At 39.5% G+C, this 21,478-nt stretch overlaps 1 protein-coding gene across 6 annotated transcripts in view; it reads right to left on the minus strand.

The window, feature by feature from the left end:
- The window catches only part of LRBA (LPS responsive beige-like anchor protein), a 591,088-nt gene that overhangs the window by 104,132 nt on the left and 465,478 nt on the right, over positions 1 to 21,478 (minus strand). For all 6 annotated transcript variants that reach the window (XM_090036376.1, XM_090036373.1, XM_090036375.1 and 3 more), the window contains exon 47: positions 10,644 to 10,796. In XM_090036376.1, the coding sequence (XP_089892502.1) occupies positions 10,644 to 10,796 (153 nt within the window). The remainder of the gene's footprint in view (positions 1 to 10,643; positions 10,797 to 21,478) is intronic.

A 21,478-nucleotide genomic window follows, 5' to 3' on the forward strand; every position in this document is an offset into this window, starting at 1 on the left:
TTCCCTATTAGAATAAACACTGCAAGAAAAAATGCCACACTAGGGAAAATTTTCCATTTTTACTTTTAATCTAATTCAGCTTAAACAAAAAAAAAGAGAGGGTTGGGGGATGGGGATATTTACTCCAAGGAATGAAGCTCCAGCAACATTCCCTTTCTTGTCAAGGAAGATGTAAGATAATGAAAAGAACAGCCACAAATAAACATGGGAATAACAAGTACATTGGATGAAAGATTTCATTTAAAAGAAAAAAAACCTAAAAATATATACTATGTATAAAGTAAGCTTGGCCTAAGGGAAACACAGTAAAACCCTCTGATGGAATAATGCTATGGTTCTTGGAAAAAATAAGCCAATTCACAGAGGTACATTTGATGACTCCATAAAAGAGAAAAAAATTGACTGCTTCTCTGAAACAGCAGCCCTCATAGTGGCTAGCAATATAGTAAATCACAAAGCCGCATTGGTTTATTTAATTTATATTAGCATCAGGTTTTTTTTCCCTGAAGCCATTTTGCTTTGTTTTTAAAAGTAAATGAGACTTTGTTTTGTCAATCCCGATTAAGATTTTGTTTCTGAGTGTGATGAAGCTTATGACTGACAGATTTTGATACTGGCTTCTTTGACACCAACTTTCTCTTTATGACAGAAGAAACAGTTATAATTCCAGGAAGCCACCTTAAAATGCAATTTATTTTTTTCATTGCTTAGACAGATTAGAGGCAGCTACAAAACACAGTTTATCTATATTTTTCTGTGCTTAAAATACTGAAATCATTTTGTGCTAAACACTTTGCATTCGATATTTTTAACTGCTGTTCATGAAGAAGGTGAGAGTTCTGAGGAATGGAAAGAGTTAGCAGGAAGGGGAAAATATATATATTTTTTACTTAGAATCCCAGTAAAAATATCAAAGGGCCTATGCTCACCACTAGCTAATGAGCTATCTGGATAGTTATTCTCTAAACTCATTGTTTTTTGTATCAGGGCAAATAAAATGAAAAATACCTTTACCCTTTCATATTTTTATTGTGATTACCATTGCTCCAACAAAAGCATCTCTGCAGTGCTTTCCACTGCACCTCCTCCAGAATGAACAGATTTCATTTAAAACAAAATACCCATAAGAACAATATGCTTCCTGATGCATTTTCAAATGTAAACCAAATGGTTTGAACACATGCATTATTTTAAGTAGTTACGCAGAGTAGTATTTCTCTGTTAGGTTAAAATAATAAAAAATTAAATGGGGTACATTCTATTCTGGTTCTTGATCATATTCCATATTGTATTCCCACACTAATTTCTTTGCTAGGAGAAGGTATGTTGCTACCTCCTTTTTACTGAATTCCAGGACAATCAGGTAATCAATTATTTTTATAGCTAATGATAATAATATATGCAACTTCATCTTAAAATTAGGATGGGGAATATCCTAACTGGATTAGATTGAAGCATAAGTAAACTTCCGGTCAGCTTTCTTAACTGAACTGCAAAATAAAAATAATAAATAACATTCACACAGAATATAGAATACAAATCCTAAATATAGATGTTTTCTTACTTATGGGCTATATCTTAAATTACGCCAGGTAGCATTTCTCCTCTGCATTCCCCATTTCCTATTTTGATGTACTTCCCCATTTCTTTTTAAAAAATGCACATATAAATAAGCACACAGACAAGATTCTGCTTTCACTGGTCCAGTTTTACACTGATATATTTCTATTGGCCTTACTGATGTAACTCTAACATCTCACTCAGATGTAAGTATAATCAGGTACTAAAGGTATTTAAGCAAGACTACATTTCCCTCATTTTATGACTTAATGCCCAAATCTTGGCATATAACCATTACATCTATCAGTATTTTGCATACAAATATCCACTACGTGAGAAGGACAGAGTGGAACAGTACTCCTGGGAAGTAAGCCTGAGACTGCAACAAATTCAGTGCTGACAGAATATAGTTCTGCATCTGAGTTGATCAGAAACAACCATAAGAAATAAAACACTGCAGCTTATACCAATCTGCTTTTTAGCAGATGTGCAAAATGAATGTAGTTTAAATAATTTAGCATACTGCAAGGAACAGATTCAACCATAAGATAAACTAGTATTTCACTCTGACTTCATGTGTGGTACTGACATATAGTAAAGCAATGTTGTAAAAAAGAAAGAAACCTGCTTGATTTGACACTGTCCTAGTAATTGTTTTCCTATATACGTTTTTCTGCTCGTTTTGCCTGGTTAGGCACATTTGTTTTCCACAGTCATTATACTGCTGAAACACAGCTTGGCCTGTCTTCACAGAACTAAGTAGTACTATAGAGCATTGCTGGCAGGGCTGTTATAACATGATCACCCAAAACAATAATTTTAGTCTAGTAGATGGAACCCCATGTTCAGTGCTTAAAAGGGCAAATAACCTTGGTTCTGCTGCCATTAAACAAAAGGGCATTCTCCCAAAAGTAAAAGGGAATGGAATAAGACTCATGGCTTCCTGTATTTTGCAGTCAGACTTCAAGTAAAGAGCAGTTTTCTAACTCATTGAGAAAAAGAAACATGTACAGATCTGTGAAGTTTAAAATATTTTATACAGTTTCTAAACCTCCCTTTTCAGTATACTGTCTCTTGACATCACCGCATTAAGTACAAAGCCAACCAGAAAAAGTATTAATTATATTCAATTTTAAAGTGGAAATTTTACTGATACAGTCCCTTTAACAACACGCAGAATGTTAAAGATTCTTGGAGAGTAAGAACCCAATACTGCAAAACCTTCCACTTCTATTGACTTCCCTGAAGCATTAGATGTTCAGTACCAGACAGAATTATGCTGTAGAACTCATGGCTGCCATAACTGCAGACATTTCCCGCCCCCTTCATTAGTAAACTTTACATTTTGCAGTCACAAGGTAACTGCAAAATAAAAATGTAATCTATTACTTCAAGATACTTCATCAATAGCTGTAGTTAAAACTCTGCATGTGTTTTCTGAAAGTGTGTATTATACATTCAAACAATCATTCACATACGTTGCATATATTCAATAAAAACAGTGATTTTTGACAACATAAAACACTTGCAGAAACAACAAATTCTCTTTCTTCAGCCCTTATGTTGCATGCAGGTGATAATGTCAAAACAGAAAAGCCACATGAAATCACCAGTCTTCTGAAGCACAAATTAACCTAACGCCTAACCCTATTCTCCACTTCATGTTAGAACTGGTAATGAAACACCTCCCCTTTTTCACCATGGTCTATCACCTTTCTTCTGGCTGACCAGATGTCCCACATGCCAACAGAACCAGCTGAAAGAGGGCTAGGAGTGGGAGAAACCTGCAAAGTTGCTACTTTCTTACATTAACACTCTATTTTTATAAAAAAATTCAAATCAGACTGAATTGCCTAAAGCATTTCCACCCACTAACATAATATTATCCAAAGTAATGTTATCTATACTATCATTCATTAAGACTATTTTAATCAAATTGGCACATCAAAAACTATGTAAAAACTATAAATCTCCATCGTTTTAGTACCTCTCTCTCTCTCTCAACTTATCTGCACTGATTATCTATTTATGCATTGATGTAGTTTTCTTCAGAGGCTCTCCTCCCATGCTCATCACTGTACCACAATAACTTCATAAGCTAGAGAAGTATTGCCTGGTGAGGGATTGGAGCACTTGAGAAGTCATGCCATCTCTTATCCAAGGTCACAGAGTCAAAGACTAAGTCATGAACAAATCTAGATATCCAGAGTCCCAATCCAGTGCTGTAACCAAACGACTTGCAAATAGCACAACGGCCTTGACTCCCCATTCTCTAATCAATTCACTTCCTTCAGATAGGAGAGACTGAAGACTGAAAAAACACAAAACTAGGTTTTGTGCTTGGCAGCTCTGAGTATTCTTGACATAGCAGCTGGTAGGAACTGTTGCCAATTTAATTTTTTCTGGAATATGAAACAGTATCCTGCACTGAAGAACAATGCACCATAATTGATCAATAATTATACTCTATTGTGGGCTTCTCTTAACCAAATAGTAATTCAGAGTACCAATTTTTTCCTCATCAGGATTTACAGTTGGGCAGATGAAAGGTCTCTTCTATTCTTGATCTATTATGCCAGGACAGATTCTGTTTATGGTCCCTTATCTATTTAGATACTTTATCAGAATGGAGAAGAGGGATGAACTACTAATTTAAGGAAAGGGTAACTCTTCAATAAGGCACTACAAATATTTGAGATTTAGACATATTATGAAAAGGCACAGTGATGGATTATGACTACTTTTTTTTTTTCTAAGGCAAAAAGCAAATTGCTGAAAAACAGCCACTACCACACAGGAAGGTTCCAGCCCTGGGAGAATGCCCCCCGTTCTGCCAATAAGCTGACTGGCAGGAGGGGAGGTATTCTCCCATGGTAGAAACTCTCCTGGTTCTCCCCTGCAGGAGAACAGCCCTGCTCTCTGCCCTTCTCAGGGATGACCCAGATGTGTTTTTTGGGGGGGCGGGGGTTGAGGAGGGGAAGCACTCACAGTCTCTGGGAGCCTTTCTGTAGGGACACAGCAGCCTGCCCCATCTGGAGCTGCTTCGGGCTGACCCAGAGCAATGCAGGACAAGGCAGGGGCATTTGGCCATAGAGCCTTGTCACTACAGCATAGCAGTATGCTTTGCCCTGCTCTGCTCCAGTTTAGCTGGCCAGCACAGGCAATAAGGCAAAACCGGGGGGGAGGGGTGCTGGAAACTGTGTGCATGGAAGCTATCCCTAAGCTGAACTCACAGCCCTTCTGGTTTTCAACCACTGTCCCTGACACTCAGTTGAGTGGTGGAAGGCCAAAGTGAATCAGGCAAGGCAGAGGGCTCCCTGTGTTCGAGCAGCTGGGGTGGCAACTTAAAAGTCAGTACATGAGAACAAGGCTTACGAGCCCAGCTCTTGGCTTCCGCTGGCTTCTCCTTGTCTCCCACCTTGTGGGGGGCGGGGGACAGGAATTTAAAAGTCACAGAGGCTGAAAGCCTGGCTTGGGCAAAGCCTCTGGTTACCCCTTGCTGCCCACCCCACCTAGCTGATCCACAATGGGGCAAAGCAGGCAGCTGCTCAGGAACCTTGTCATGGAGGGGAAATGTCTCACCCTCATCCTGCACTGGAATTCTGGAATGAGAAGCAGGAGGGGAGCAGCTGGTGGCTGCTTCTCCCCTCCCAGTCCATGGGGTAGAGAGAGCAACTCTCCCCCACACCACCTCAAAACCAGAGTGATTCTAGTCTTAGGAAGGCAACAGAGCCCTTCCCCAGATCCTCTTTTACTGGTCCCAGAGATAAGTTAAGCTGGAAGAAAGTATACAGATGTTCAGTCTTCCAGGAGTGATTTAACTACTGGTGTTCCTGAGTTCCTGTTCTCCTGAAGTGGCCATTATGCTCCAAGAAAAAAGGCCTGAAAGTCTGCCTGCTTTGAGTTTCTACCAGGACAACAGTGATTCTTCTCATGGTAGAAACTGAAAATTTGTGTACAGGGCTTCTGAAGCACCAATAGGTTATTTTAACATGAAACGAACTTAAATGTAAAATAAGTTAAAAAACAAAGAAATATTAGAACAAGACAATTTACATACTGTTAAGGCTATAAAACAAACATAAATATATAGTCAATAGTAAAAAGGACACCTTCAGGTTAAATACATCTCACTGGTAACAGTTAACTGTAACTGAAAAAGATTTTAAAAGGTTAAAAAGGCTGAAAAAGTGTTTTTCCTGTTTACTTTGCATTCTCCTTGGTTGCATGACCCTTTCACTCAACAAAGGGAGAGTAAAGTAAAAAACTGCTAATGTGTACTCAGGCCTAGATGTAATACCTCAAAATATAATAATCAATTAACGAGGAAATGAACTTTGCCTTTTACTTTTCATTCGGTCAACTTGTATTGTTTAAAATGCTGGTATTTTTAGTTTAGTAATGATGCATTGTTTACTATTTGGCAACTCTATCTGTATATATTGAAATATTTCCAGAGATCAAGAGGCTGATGGATGGCTTTAAGTACTGGTGATGTTTTGACCAAATATTATTAGTATTTTATTACTATGAATATTCAATAGGTTTTTAATAATAATTTTTATTAATGATAATTGTTTTAGCTTTATGGATGGACTGAGATACTGGGAACATTTTGAAATATATCTGATTAAAAGTACATTTAAGAAGAGCCTGATCCTTCACAGTTCTTCCCTGGTCCTTTTGTCAGTGAAATCTGATTTGATATGATTATTTCAATAACAGCACATTGTAGTCAAACATGAGGAAAAATAAAACACAATTATCTAAAAGCTGAGAAAAATACTGGCTAAATCCATTCTGTCCTCCACCCCCATACTTAGAATGAAAACTTGTTTTAAAAAGTACTCTTTTTACAACTTGATGAAAGACTGTTACTTTGGTAAAATAAATCTCCTTTGCCAGAATAAGCTGATTTTTGCCATCTATTACCAGACTATATAACATATGAAAAAGAAAATTATATAAAATACACCTATTTTACATTTCTTAATGCTAGCATGATGTTGTTAGAATCATTTCACTAATTGTATGACATTCCATCAATCAAAAGGGAGTATTAATCATTTACTCAGTTGCGTTTCCTCCCCCCCAGCATATACAAAAGATATGCAATCTGTTTTAATTAAAAAGCATCCTATACAGTGTTTAAAAAAACAACAAGTTGGGAATCCATTTTAAATCAATGTTTCTGTCAATTAACATCCTGAACCCCTGCTATTGACCCAATACTGTACAATCTGTTATTATGCACTGTCCTACCTATCATCTGTTCCTCGTGCTGGTCTGTTCCAAAAAGACAGACAGCTGCAACACTATATCCCTGTTCAACCTGAGGACCATCTGACTTTAATTGTAGCACACAGCTTGATGTGGGTCTGGTTATGAGAAGCCAAAGTATCGCACTGTAATAATCTGGAAAAGCAGAAACCTGCCAACACAGGGCTGAAAATGGGGGCTTGGGCTGTCTGGCTGGTTGACGAGCTGCAGGAAATATGATTAATGAGTAAGGTATAATGATATCAGGAACCCGATTAGCACCACAAAAAGGTCACAGATCAAAGTAGTATGCATTTCATGAGCTCCAATCATTGCATAAAATCTGTGGACTTGAAGAGGTAAACTGAAATGCAAGGGCAAAAGAAAAAAAAAGAAAAAGAAAATCCAAGTGTGATAGCTTATAAAATGAGCACTTAAAATACGATAATCATCATTTAGTTTGATACTGGAAGATGTAAGGAAATATTAACTGAATAAATCAGTCTGAGCTGTACTATAATGGTCCTTTTAATAATAATACAAGGGGCTGAATTTCGTGCATTTCCTAGAAAATAAATGTATTTTAATTAAAAGTTTTGATTTTGTTGATGATGCCAAACCAAATAAATATTAAAAAAGAAAATGAATTGAATATTTTGTGCACATTTCTTTAGTGTTTATCCTATCACAAAATATATCATTGCTAAATGGCATCTTCCGTACAAATATTCAGAATGTCAGTATATGCACACACATGCACACCTCCCCCCACCTTAAACCCAATTTGTTAATGATAAGGCCTTAATTAAGGAGGGTTGAGTAAAACTTTCATTCACTTACAAATTACACTAGTACTAGTGGGGTTTGTAGTCTGAACAGAGGGAGTATTATCTAAAACACAGCTCTAAGGAAAAGATTATGTATGTTGTTAATTTTCAAGCCTGTGTTCTCTTACTCTCCAAATGAGCTCAGTTCACCAAAAGCTATTCTCCTGTGTCAAATTATAAAATGGCTATTCAAAAAAATTAAACATTCTTTAAAATTACACATAAAGGGTCTTTACTACTTAAAACATTTTTACGTTAAATAACTATTTTTCATTTAAGACAAAAAATGGGAAGGAAATATTTATGAAAGATATTAGAACTTCATGGCAGAAAGTATGAAGATAAGGACAACATCTTACATACAACCTTTCTAGAGCAAATATAGCTTTTAATAAATCACTTTCACTAATTAACATTTATCTGAAAACAAAAAGTGAAATGTGAAAATTACATAGTTCTAAATAATCAAGTGTTGGAAAATCATACTTATGGAATGTTTTAAATGCTGAAAGTTACTTTAAATCACTGTTAACCTTTTCACCAGCAAAGTTTAAGCTGTTTAAACAAATGGTGCTTTTCCCAGCCCCTAAGGCCAGGTACAGACATTACACTTTTATTGGTATAAATTATCAGAAATTGGTCTATACCTGTAACAGAACAGAACTTTGGCATACAACACCAGTATTCTGCATCACAAGAGATCAATGTGTTCCTCAGAGGTCCCAGGAAGTTTTTAGGAAACTTGGGAGATGTTGGGTTAAATATAGAAAGTCAAAAAGCCCAAGGCTGAATCAATTCAGTTTTTGCAGGTTAGTCCCCACCCCTGCCAACTCTTCTCTGCTGCAGCACACAGCCCAGCCCAGCCCAAGCCTGGAAAGCATGCTGGGATGCTGGGGAACTCTGATTTAACTTAAACCAGGAAGGGGTCTGCCACAAAAGTTTCATAAACCGGTTTGACCCAAATCAGTTAAGTCTGAAAAATAAATGTTTTCGCTCGGTCTGAGCCTTCAAGAGGCCGAGAAGCGACACTCAACCAGTTTTATCTTAAACCAGCTTCAGCCATTTTGAAACTGGTTTATGTGCACAGAACTTCTGCTCTGTTACAGGTTTAAACCAGTTTCTGATTACTTAAACCAGTTTACATGTAACTTCTGTCCCTAGAAGTTTGGTGCACAGACTGGTTTAAAAATGGCAGAACCCAGTCAAAGATTTGCCCCCTTCCCCCTCCCAAAGAGCAAATGTATGTTCTGTTCACTACCAATCCAAACTAAACTGCTTATAGAAATTAAGTGCTTATGGAAACTAAATTTATCGAACCTAAACTATGCCGCATAATTTATATTAATTCTATCTCAGGGTTTCTGAATGTCTGTACCTAGCCAAAAAGAAGTATAACATAAATGTTGCATTTCATTAAGAAATCACTTATAAAAGTAAGTGGTATCCTTGTTCCAGTTTTTTTCTAACCTGATTTTTCATGGAGTAATCTATCTAGTATTAGATAGATAAAGAAAAAAACCATTGCCTTGAAATACAAAAATAGTTTACTATCATATAAGAGATTGCTTTAAAGGGATGTTACATTTCATGCCCAAGAGCTTAACAGTAATAACCAAAAAGCATCTGCTTCCTGCTGATGAGGCACTTCATCCTGAGAATATAGCACAAGTGAGACATATCAAGAAGAGCTGCAAGAATGTAGAGATTAGGGGTAGCAAAGGGCTTGGGAAATGGGGGAAGGATGAAGAAAGGCAGCTCTGAAGGTACAGAGATGTGCTGGTAAGAAATGGGGGTAATCAGGGTCAGAAAGGAAAACAGAATTAAAATTGGGAGATGAAAGGTTTTAGAAAACACACAGTTGGAATATGTTCATGGTAGACATAAGGATCTGTAATTAACAGATAGAAAAGGGCACAGTTTGAGCGACAACAAAAAAAACTTACTGCTAGGGAGATCAAAAACACAAGCAACTTTTACAACATTCAGTTTTTGGGATGGTGATCATCAATTCATGCTGAACTCAGAAGTAACATTTTTTTCCATTAAACCTGACACAAACACGGTAGGACCCAAAACTGCATTTAAACCTGGATTAAAGAGACCTGTGGCCTGAAGTCCATGCATATTTTACCCTTAATTTGGATCGATTTAATACTTATTTTCCCATGAAACAACATCCGAATTACTGTAAACACTTTACACTTTGAACTGATATTGTATCCTCTAACTACAATGAATGCTAACATTCTTGATTTTCATAAATCAAAATACAAACTCAGGCTGTGGCATCATCACCTCACTAGTAAACATGGTGAAAAGCTTTAAGATCAGTCAAACTGTCTTTTAAATTATGCATATTTCATTTTTGCTTCTTGCTGAATAAACTGGTCTGAATTATTTTATTCAACAACAGAATGTTTTGACACCTTCCAATTTGCCTAAAAACTTCCTGGGACCTCTAAGGGATGCAGTAATCTTTTGTACTTTAATTCAGAGATGCAAAGAATGAACTCAGTGCAACATGAACAGACTTCAGCAGTTGCTGCCCTGATTCTCAGCTTGCTTCTTTATTAAAAAACAAAACAAAAAAACCCTTCCATGATATCCACAAAAAGCATATCCCAAGTATCAAGATAAACTTTGAACTTGCAAAGAGGCTGAACAAGATGTCAGAGACATGAACTGGCCCATTCATTTCAGTGTATACGATACTATAACATCCATGCTGTAAACTATTTCACTGATAAGAGCATTTAAAATGAAAATGAAATGTAATATAATGGTCAGTATCAGGACATCCCAAAAGAAGTGAAGCAAAGAACTAGCTGAAGGGAATTAGGGAAAGGAAATGTGACACAAAAAGGTGTAAAATTAAGATGCAAAGGCTTTTAAAAAACACAGAAGGATGCAGGACAGAGACACATGGCCATAAACTATTTGAGAAGAAAAATATTTACAGAATTGGCCTCGGACTGAAAATAATGATAGCCATCTTACCAATCTGTTTATACGAACAAATTCTTCTGGAGTTTTGGCCCATGGTGGAAGTTCAACATCAGATACCACTGTTCCATCATCCATCACTCCTAGATTGTAATTGTTGCTATTGACAAACAGCTCTGGGAGATAATAAAATTCAGGAATCAGCTCCTGTAGGCAAAGAAAAACAAGTCCATGTTATGAATTCTATCATAAAGCACCCCTTCTATATATGAAATAAATTGTTTAAGTAGCAGATTTGGTAAGCTATTATCAACCTCTTAAGACAAAAATGAACATTTTTCAAGAAATGTCCTATAATGTAATTTGACTATGAAGCATATGAAAATTGATTTCAACTACATGTTAATGTGACAAATATAGCCACCAATGGAAAAAAAGGATATAAGACCATGTCAAAATGTCAGCAAAATTCAGCAAAAAACAGTTTTCAGCAAAATAACAGATGTATGGTATAACTGTTCCTTTAAAATGTTATACAAATCTGTATTTTCAAGTTCAGCTCTCTTAATACCATGTGCAAGTGGCACCTACTGTATTATCGTGTAACACAATTAGGTATAATCCTATTTTCTTTTCAAACTCTCTGAAAAATTCACTGTTTGTGTTGAAGTTGTTTATGATTGATCCCTGTCAAAAAAAATAATTTTCTTTTAAGTTTGAAATCTCTGCACACATCCCCACAAGCAGGAATGTGCATTCCCTGGGGACAAACAGCAACGGCACATTTTTGTGCCACCGCTAGATGTCCCTAGGGAATGCACCTGCAATGCACTCTGGCACGTGGCAAGTTGCCTCAGGTGTAGTAGGGAAGGATGCAGCCAGAACCGGAGCTGCCCACAGCAACCTTATCTGGGGTCCTGAAGACCTCCCAGGGCTCCAACAGCAATCCAGGAAGGCAGAGCCTGGCTGACAACCAGAGTATGGCTCTGGCCAGCCAGGCTTTGGTTTTGGGCGACGCATGCTGCTGCCATGTGCACCACCCTACTTTTTTCTGGTGCCGGTTTTTTTGGCACTGGGACCTCCCCATATCAACAAACCCAGCACCCTGCACGCCATGTGTGCTCACTCATCTAGACATACCCTACAGGATTATGCTAGAGAAATTTATACAGTAATGCATCAGATTTTTTCATTATCAAGTGCTGCTAAACCAGGTTTTTATTTTTTTAAATAAAAAAAGAACAAAAGAATGTTTCCAATTAAAGGCAGGAAAAGCTGAACTTTTCTCTAGTCACCACAGCAGTATTCTCTACACTACATTATTTATTTATTTATTTATTGGCCTAGCATCCCATTGCTCTAAGGCAGCAATCTCTGGAATGTTAGGCTCCGATTCTGCAATGGACTCCATACAGAAAGACTAATACAGAGGCACACTGAAGTCAAAGGGGTTCCAGGCTGGTTCAGTGATACTGTATTTACTTGAAAAGAACATGACCTTGATTATAAGATGACCCCTCGCAGATACATAGATTCTATATATGAAAAATTTATTAATTTGTTATAGTTTTCCGGGGTTGGATTTATGACACATTATAAACTGCCTAACATCTGACTCCCCAGGTACCTCTCCACTATTTACCTGTTACTTTCATCCCCTTTCTCCCCACTTCTCCTCTCCTACATCATGGACTGTATCCAGCATGTGGTATGCTAGGTAATGCTGAGAGGTATCTGTGTAAGGCAGACAGGACAAAGTCTGATAGGACAGTGTCCACTTAGGGCTTTTTGGAGCTAATCAACAGGTAGATGATAATGTCCCTCCTTGGAATGTTCCCTTCCTTGGAAAAAACTGTTTAAGAGGAGCTTGAACTAATGAGAGATGCTTTGTTTTTTGTTGGGGTGTTAAACGCTGATAACAGAGCTGATAAATGCTCTGTTATCAAAGAGTGGGGGGAGCCCCTCCCTAATCAGAGCATCCTGCCAGGCCTTGCCATGCCGCCCCCCCTCCCCCCCCCGCTCAGTACTGTGCAAGGGGAGGGCTGCTCTAGCGCCCCTTCGCTTGTAGCATGAGCCACTGTAGGCATGTGCCTGCATTTCCTCAGTCCAGAGAGGATGTCTGTGTGGTTACAAACTGGTTCAACCTTGCCAGGTTAGATTAACCTGCAAAAATGAATGAATTCAGGCTCAGGCTTTTTGAATGTCTGTCCCTAGTCAGAAGGTTTGCCTTGAGTTTGTCCCCCCTCCCACTGCTACAGCAGGGAAAATAAATCTGGAAGGTCAGGTAGCCCCTTTGAGCTCTGCTTCCTCCCAAATTTTTCTCCTGGCAGCCTTTTTCTCCTCTCCTGCCTGTCAGAACCTGCTCTTCCTGAGCACATGGAAGTGACAAGCAAACTTGAAAAAAATACTCTTGAAGTTAAACATGGCTGTAGATTTGTATATTCATATACTAACCATGCACTTAGTTCATCCAGAATTGATTCATGTTACTTTTTTATAAAACTGCTGCAAGTTTTAGCACAGGTATTTCATAAACATACTTTTAAGCAGCACTTTGGAACCTGCTTATAAGTTTGTACAAACTATGCACGATATTAATCCATATGATTTACCACATAGTTTATTAGCCTGGGCTCCACCAGAGTCGGCAGGACTTCAAGCCACAGTGACGCCTCACCTCAGCACTGCTGGGCATGTCTACATGTGCAAATGCTGCAGAGTGGGTTAACGCTACCCTCAGCGGGCATCCACACATGTGGTGATGCAGGAGCAATTTGCTGCTCCTACCAACAATCTGCTCCTACCCCCTTGGGCCCTGCACTACCCTCTTCAGCAGCCAGGGAGAGCTCTAGGCTCCCTCTGGGTGATAGCCCAGGGACTGGCAGGAAGCATGGGGCCAGGAGACAGGTGTCTCCTGGCAGGGGCTGGGAAATTTCTCCCTACCCTCAGGACCCGACCGCTGCCAGGGCAGGCTCTAATGGGGGAGCTCAGGTGGGGACAACGTCCCCCTACCCCAGCAGCAGGCAGCTCCTAGCCCTGGCTCCCTGACCAGGAGTAAAGGACTTGGAAAGAGCTGCAGGGGAGCGACAGGTCCCAGCCCTCTGCCCCCAACCTGCTGGTGGGGCAGCTAGCTAGCAGTGAACTGGCTGCCCCACTGGCAGATCAGAGCAGGAGTCTGGGACCTGCACCTCCCCTGCAGGTCTTTCTAGGCCCCACACCTTGATCATCAATCAGGGCATGAGGCTGGGACCTGCCCCTGACCAGGACAGTGCCCACCAGCCCTAGGCTGTGCAAAGAAGTTGGCACATGCAGCCCAGAGCTGGTGGGGACTGCCTAAAACAGGACAATCCCCAGCTACCTCCAGGCTACACATACAGACTTCCCCATGCAGTCCAGGGCTGGCCAGGAACTGTCCAGGTCAGGTGTAGGTCCCAGCAAGCTCCAGCCTGGGCAGGGAACTCTCCCCATGCAGAGAGCATCCAGCCCCTGGTCTGTCATCAAGGAGCAGGGGTTAGCAGCTCCCTGGTGCCAGGGCACAAGGGCATTGTCCCCACCCAGGCTCCAGTGGCAGAGTCTGCCCTGGCAGCAGGCAGCTCTCAGGGTCAGGGACCAATCTCCCACCCCCTACTGCCCATGAGCAACTTTGCTCCCATTTGGCTGTCTAAACATGCTGTACTGCACAGTAATTACTCATGGGTAAATTTGCTACTTGTATTTCCAGGTATCAAATGTACTCATGATTAGAGCAAATTACTGACAGTAAATGTCTGCACATGTATATGGTGACGTTTACTTTGCTGTAATTCGTTCTAATCTCAAGTAAACCATCTTGTGTAGATGCACCCACTTAATGTATGTGTATACTCCAGATACCACCCCCACAAAAGATCCACGTGCTCATTAGCCCCCACTCATGATTGGAACCAGGTGTTCTTGTCACAAGTCCTGGGATGTTCCAAAAATGTGTATGTAAATGAAATGCAGTGCATTCTGGTCTAGTTTCACCTCACAGAGGGCAGGGCCCATTAATCATATACACCAAGCTGAGAAAGGGGGTGACAGAGGGATTCTGGGTGAACTGTCTGCAAAATCTTGGCTCACCATGACTTGAAAAAGAGTCAGTGGTGAGGGAGACTGCACTTAATGGGCACTACCATTTGTCTTATTTGCATGGGCTTTACTAACATATTTTCATAGTAGGTTCCCATCAGCATGTTTGCTCAGTGTGGGCCATGTGTTTTATAGTCAAGCTCAGTGTTTGCTGCATTTAATCAGCTTCACATTTTGTTTCCATTGCTGAGTATGTGCTGCTTTTGGTAGCAGTTGGACAACACACAATGTATTTAGTGAGATTCTTTTCCCCATGCCAGGGAATGGTATGTCTAAATGCAAGATTGGCACTATTGCCCCAAGCAGCTACCAGCGTTTTGATCATCATCAGGTACCATGTAGACCAGCGGTGCTCAACCTTTTGGTGGTGCAGGAGAAATGAGTGGCATGGAGCTGGTCCCCAGTACAATGCACCAGGATTAAGGTCCCATGCTTCAGGATCATGCCTCACACTCCCTCCAGCTAGCTCCTGTATGCCAATCTAGTGGGCTTTCTGTGCGTTCAGAAATTTAGAGCAGGGGATCAACCACTGCTGCCACTGTTCCCCTGCTGCCAAATTCTTGGACCCAGGGAGGCCCCTGTGGATGGGATGGCATGGCTTCAAGGATCCAGTCTGGCCCACTGGCCAGGGATTGATCACTTCTGGTCTAGATTTGTTCTGAGTGGGGTTAAAATGGGAATTATCACACTATTGGCTAGTTAACTTTAGCACCCGTACAAATGGAGTTGCAACAGTGTTTGCAACAGTAAGAAATGTTAAGGAAAATAGTGTACATGATGCTAATGAAATTTAATATCCAAGGCAAACAGAGAATTTTCAAAAAGTGCTTCTTAGTACTTAAAAGCAAAGGAAATTTAAAGCAGAAAATGGAAAATTAGGAAGCACAGTTAAACAACAAAGTCAAGAAACAGAAGTTAAGATTCCAACAGTAAGATTACCTTTCTACATATGCAATATATTTTCCTTTTCTAGTTATAACGTAATAAGCTGTCTATTCTCTACAATATATTCCAGATAACATTCAAGATGTACATAGAAGTCCCAGTTACTGGTGGTGTTAGAACTTCATTTCTAACTTTTGTAATTTTGCATGCAATCCTAGCTTTATAATTATTTTAAAAAGCCTACTAAGAAATAATGCTTTTTTTTTTTTTTGCTTTTAATGTATTTTTATTGGAAATTTTTAATGGAACAGCCTTGGGACATGCACTCAAATAAGCCTGGCAATTTGATGGATTTAGAAAACATTGAGGCAGTAAATTGGAGAATTTACTCTCTGTGAATGGAAGGGATCAATATTTGTAATTGCTTCAGGAAGTGAATTTCATATCAAGTGACTGGTGTAAAATTGCTCTTCCGCCTAACACGCGCAAATTGTGTGCCACTTAACAAGCAGAAAAATTCAGTCTGTTTTTATGTGTAGTGGGCCCAGTCTGTAGCTATGTCAGAGGCTTGGTAGGTCAGATTTGAAATCCAGTCTTGACATGGGTCAATGGATCAGTGGTCTCCCAAATATCCCCTCAGGGCTAGCTATGGCAAGAGCAGTTTTCCAAACAGCTGAGTGCAATACGGAGGTCATCAGATTGTGGGTAAGGTCAGTCTGAAGTAGCCAGAGCAAAGAGAGGAAAGATCAAGTAGGAATTAAGCTATTATCACCTCCATCATTGTGTGAAACATTGCTTGGCTTTGAATTGCACATCTTTTTGTTTATAGTCACCTTAATTAACTAAATTGGGTAAAAATTAGTGTGTACCAAACTCTTGAGAAGCAGTGAAAAATAAAATGTTTCAGACCTGTTAAGTGAACAACTGAAAGAAGGTGACTGCAGCAAGTTTAAATATAAGAGAATTCTAATACAAAGGTTCACCACTTACTATCAGGGTCTAGTTAATATAAAGAAAAAGCAATGATACTGGGCTATAGTAATCAGCAGAGAAACGCATTGACTTGTGTAGGAAACAAACGCACAGTATGATGCTGAATATTTTAAGCATAAGCTCATTACATATGTTACTGATGATTTTTTACATATAAAAATACAGTTATTCATTTGGTTCTTTCAAGTTCAGACAACAGTTGGCTTTCTAGAACACACACGGTTTTCATTAAATTAGGCAGAAACCTTACATTGACTGGTAACAACTTAAACAATCAGTAACTTCAGATAGTTTTTATATTAGGTTGAACTTTCATGTAAATGATTTTGTCATTGAAATAACTAGTTTTCAGAAAGTACTCTAGTAATTAGATAGCTATCAGTATTTCTCTACCGAGAAAAAAGTTTCTTTAAGTACGTTGGGTCTGATTCTGTGGTCCTGACTATATGCTATCAACTACATCAGGGCAGAATAATTGCAATGTGGCTGCATTAACTTTCCCTCTAAATTGGTATTTTCTACCCACTTTATCACATCTTTATCATGTTATACACATTGAGATTTCTAATGAAGTCATCATGAAAAATATAAAGATCTATAATTAGCAATAGCATTGTTTATTCTGCTTCACAAAGTCATTCAACTAATTTTAGTGATTATGCATTTGGCCATACACGCTTAATTCAGAAGTAATGTTGTGTTAAAAATATTTAAGCTGCATTATTTTTTCTTGAAATAATCATTGCACATACACTGTTTTGCCCTAAACCTGTAATCACTTACTCTCTTGGAGCATTTCCATTGATAAGGAACTACTGGGAGGAAAGCCAGCATATGCTCAAGCGTCTGTAAAACTGGAACCAAATTTGTTTCCTATCATTGGAAGTTTCATAAGAATTCTTATCATATGGATAACTTCTATATCAAACTGAAATAGCATTTCATCTATCTAGTGAAGGAACGTTACTATAGAATTTTTTAATGTTTCTTTTATGAAGTTTTACAGAAATATACAGCTTTTCACGATTGTTTTTGTACCCTGCACTTAAACAATACCCTTGAAAATTAGCTTCATTCTTCTACATTTCATTATAATTGTTTTCCTAATTAAATAATCCCTTTGAAAGCACTACGTACACACACACACACACACACACACACACACACACACACACACACACACAATCTCTCTCATTTATATCTGTTGGTAGTTTAGAACCTGGATACCCAGAGTTTTTCCCCATTCTGTCTCCCTATTATATTTGTTAAATGTGTTGGCTCCCTCAGGATGTTCTTAACAAATTGCACTAAGTCCTCCTAACTCTAAAAATAAATAAATAATTACAATCAACAGGTTTCCATTAATGTTCTAACAAATTAACAATATGAACTTTGTCAGTAGGTTAAGTTCTATTTAACATATGGTTCATTTTCTAAGTATTTGTTAGTTCACCCAAATTAAAATCTTAAACGAACTGAAGTCACAGGCAATAATAATTAGTGTAAACTAACACAACTGAACATTTTTACCCAGCAATCATTAAAATAATCAGCCATTTACTAAAATACATACAATAACTTTCTTTCAACCTTACAGTTCTTGAGATGACTATTTAGTACCTTTATTCTACTAGCCAACGTATCAATTGGACACACAGAAACACATTTTACTTTACGCTGAGGACACATGGAAATTATGTAATGGTAATCAGTTTATGACATTTTACTTTCTTCATCCTGCAAACAAAGCACTATACAGCACACTCCAGATTGTATATGCAATTTCACTACCCTTTTACCCTTTTGAACTTAAAACAGATTTTTTTTTTAATATTTTAATTCTGGGACATAAAATTGGATAGACTTCTTAATGTCTAAAACATTTAACTTCTTGTTCATAAAGAGGAATACCCATGTAAAAAAAAGCAATTTACACAAAAAGCAAAAAATTAGAGGTTAAAATACATGGACAAAACATGAAAAGGTGATTCAATAACAAGTAAAAGTATGCATGTATAGACCTAATGTGATAGATGGAAAATTTAAAAAAAACGTCAGTTCGCTCAAAGAACCTAACACTCCAGTGGCTTGATGTGGAACTTGTATTACACACAATAGTAGAGTACAAGCCACCACTCAGAGGCATCTTAACACCTTTATTTGACTCGATTAAAAATGAGAAAACTTCTAGCAAAAAGATTTATTTCTAAAGGCATCTCTTTACAATAACTTAATGAAAATGACTGAAGTGCACCATTTCCTTATAACTCTTTCCTCAAGCAGATGCCCAGTCCTTCATCTTCTGAGTCATCACAACTATTGAAATGACTAGAAGTGATACAAACAGAATACTAGCTAACACGTCAAGAAACCTAGGACAAAATTAATGAGACTGTAACAGGAAGCTGGTCCCCAGTCTGTTACAAACAGGACCCCAGGTGCACTCAGGGAAATTGGCTGACTTACCCAGAAGTAATGTTGGAATCACAGTGCTACTGGTGAGCCTGTCTGGGAATAACCCCAAAAGAGAAAGTGGGCTCCCAGCTGCATGCAGCCACATGCCTGGGGAGCCATAGCTTATTGGCCCCTGGGAGTTCTGGCAGGAAGGAGTGAGAGAGGGCCGAATCACCACACCCCCAGAGAGGGAAGCACATGGTTTTCAGGAGGAGAGTGGTGTGTTTCTGTGCAGGGCACAAAGGAAAGCCGGTCATGCAGTAAACCTGATTCCCAGCCTGGGACCAAGCCTCATGCAGCCAGAACAGAAGCCAGCAAAGAAGAGGCACCCACTCAGTCCACTGGTGTTGTGATCCAGACATGGGGTAAGCCTCTTTGCAAGGGGAGCGTCTGGTCAGCCTCTCTGAGGCGCTAACTGATCATGCTGATAGGCTGGAGATAGTGGGGCCAGCATAATGGTACCATCAGGAAAGGCTAACTGATTTGATAAGTCTGAGGATGATGGATATGCTAATTGATAATGCATAAATAAGAACTAATTGATTGATGAAAGAGTCATTAATCGAAGAAGTACAAGGACTAAATCATTGATGCTGGACTCTCTGAACAAGTAGCCATAAATAAGGACCCCATGATTGAGGGCAAGCATGTAAATTAATGGGGTGTAAATAAAAAGAAATTGAGCCCTGAGGAGTTCATGAAGGGGAAAGGGATAAGTAAGTGTTGAGTGATCTGGTGAGCTGCCAGTTGAAAGAATCAGACATACTTGAAAGAGCAAAGGTCCAGCCCAGCGGGAGTGATGAGAACAGGGTGTAGGGGAGGTGGAGCCCTGTGACAAGGATGAGCTTCCTGCTGATAGAGCTCTGTTTCCCTTTGTTTGCAACATTCAGCTTCCCCTCCATTTGTTTTACATCAAGGCATGGCAGGAAAAATACAATGGAAGAAGGCAACAGAGCCCAGAGAAAGCTTTATGACACTGCATCCACTAACAGAGGCACTATCAGAATTATTACATTCTGTATAGCCTATTATATCATATGCATATGTAATTAAGCATTGGGAATCAACAGGTCTCTACACCTCTTCCAGTCCCAAAGCTGCATATTTGATTACAAGTCAAAGTGACAAAGCTTTCTGTAAATACTTTGTATGCACATCTTTTAGTACTTTACTTACTGTGGATAGTAACAGTATGGACAGATGAACAATTTTACCATTTAAAAGGTGTGCAAGGGTCTTACCACTCATAAGCATGTAATGACTGATGTTGTATATCTGTTTTGTCCGTTCTTATGCTGCATTAAGTGAATCTATACCACAGTAACTTAATCCTGCCTTGACTTATCTTCCAGTTACTATAGAATAGGAGTGGACAGATTAAACAGCATAACTGATCCAGCTGAACCATGGTAAATCCCTTTACCCTTAAAAATGATAGAACTGCTTGTCTGCCCATACCCCAAGTAAGATCTCCTGTGTGAAATCCCAGGCTATGTACACATATTCAAATGACTTAGAAGAATTCTCCACGGTTTTTTCTCCTAGTAGAAAAACTTACCTGGAGACACCTGAACAAACATTTGAATGCTGAGTCCCTGAAGAGCAGACAGCTTGCAGTGCTGATGCTGCACAGCCAGGGGGTCCCTGTAAACACATCTCAGTGTGCTATGCAGGCTCCATCTCTTGATCTACCTGGTGATAGATGGCAGTAGTGCACAGTAGTGATTGGCTGAGCCAGACTACTCATCAGCCTTTGTCTCTCTGCAGCACAATGTGGAACTGTGAAGGAATGTGTTCTGCTCTCTACTCGGCTGAAGCAGTGGAATCCAGCCCAAGCAACATACCGTCTCAAGGGGATACGGAGGGGGAGGAAAGGAGAGGAGCAAAGCACCCTGGGATGCTGGAGGACTGTGCTGTTGTTTCTCTCAGAAGAAGAAACATGCTGACATTTTTTCTCCCAGGAGTGATTTAACCCCAGTACAGTAAAAGTTCTGTTATCCGGCATCTTACAAGCTGGCATGCTCCACTAACTGGCATGCCGGCTTGTAAGATAAAGTGAAACCAGAAGTGTCCACTGTGGCACTTCTGGTTTTTCTGAGCCACATGGGTTGGGGCAAAGCAGCCTGTACTGCTGAGCCCCAACAGCCCAGGGACCTAACAGGCTGTTGGGGCTGTGCAGGACCTGCTTCCCTGTCCCGCAGGGCCCAGTGGGAAGGGTGGTGATGCAGCGGGAGGGGCGGAGGGACACCCTAGACACAGCGTGAGAAGCAGCAGCTGGGGCTGCTCAATTAACCAGCATATTTTGTTATCCAGCATCCCCCATTCCCAGGGAATGCCGGATAACAGAGCTTTTACTGTAATTCCCAAGTTAGTTTTCTCCTGGAGCAGTCATTTTTGCTCTGAGAAAAAATCCTGAACATTTGTACAATCGTGGTTTCTCCTGGGAA

This window comes from Crocodylus siamensis, chromosome 2, assembly GCF_052110815.1.
Source record: "Crocodylus siamensis isolate JL-2025a chromosome 2, ASM5211081v1, whole genome shotgun sequence".
In the NCBI taxonomy this organism is placed as follows: Eukaryota; Metazoa; Chordata; order Crocodylia; family Crocodylidae; genus Crocodylus; species Crocodylus siamensis.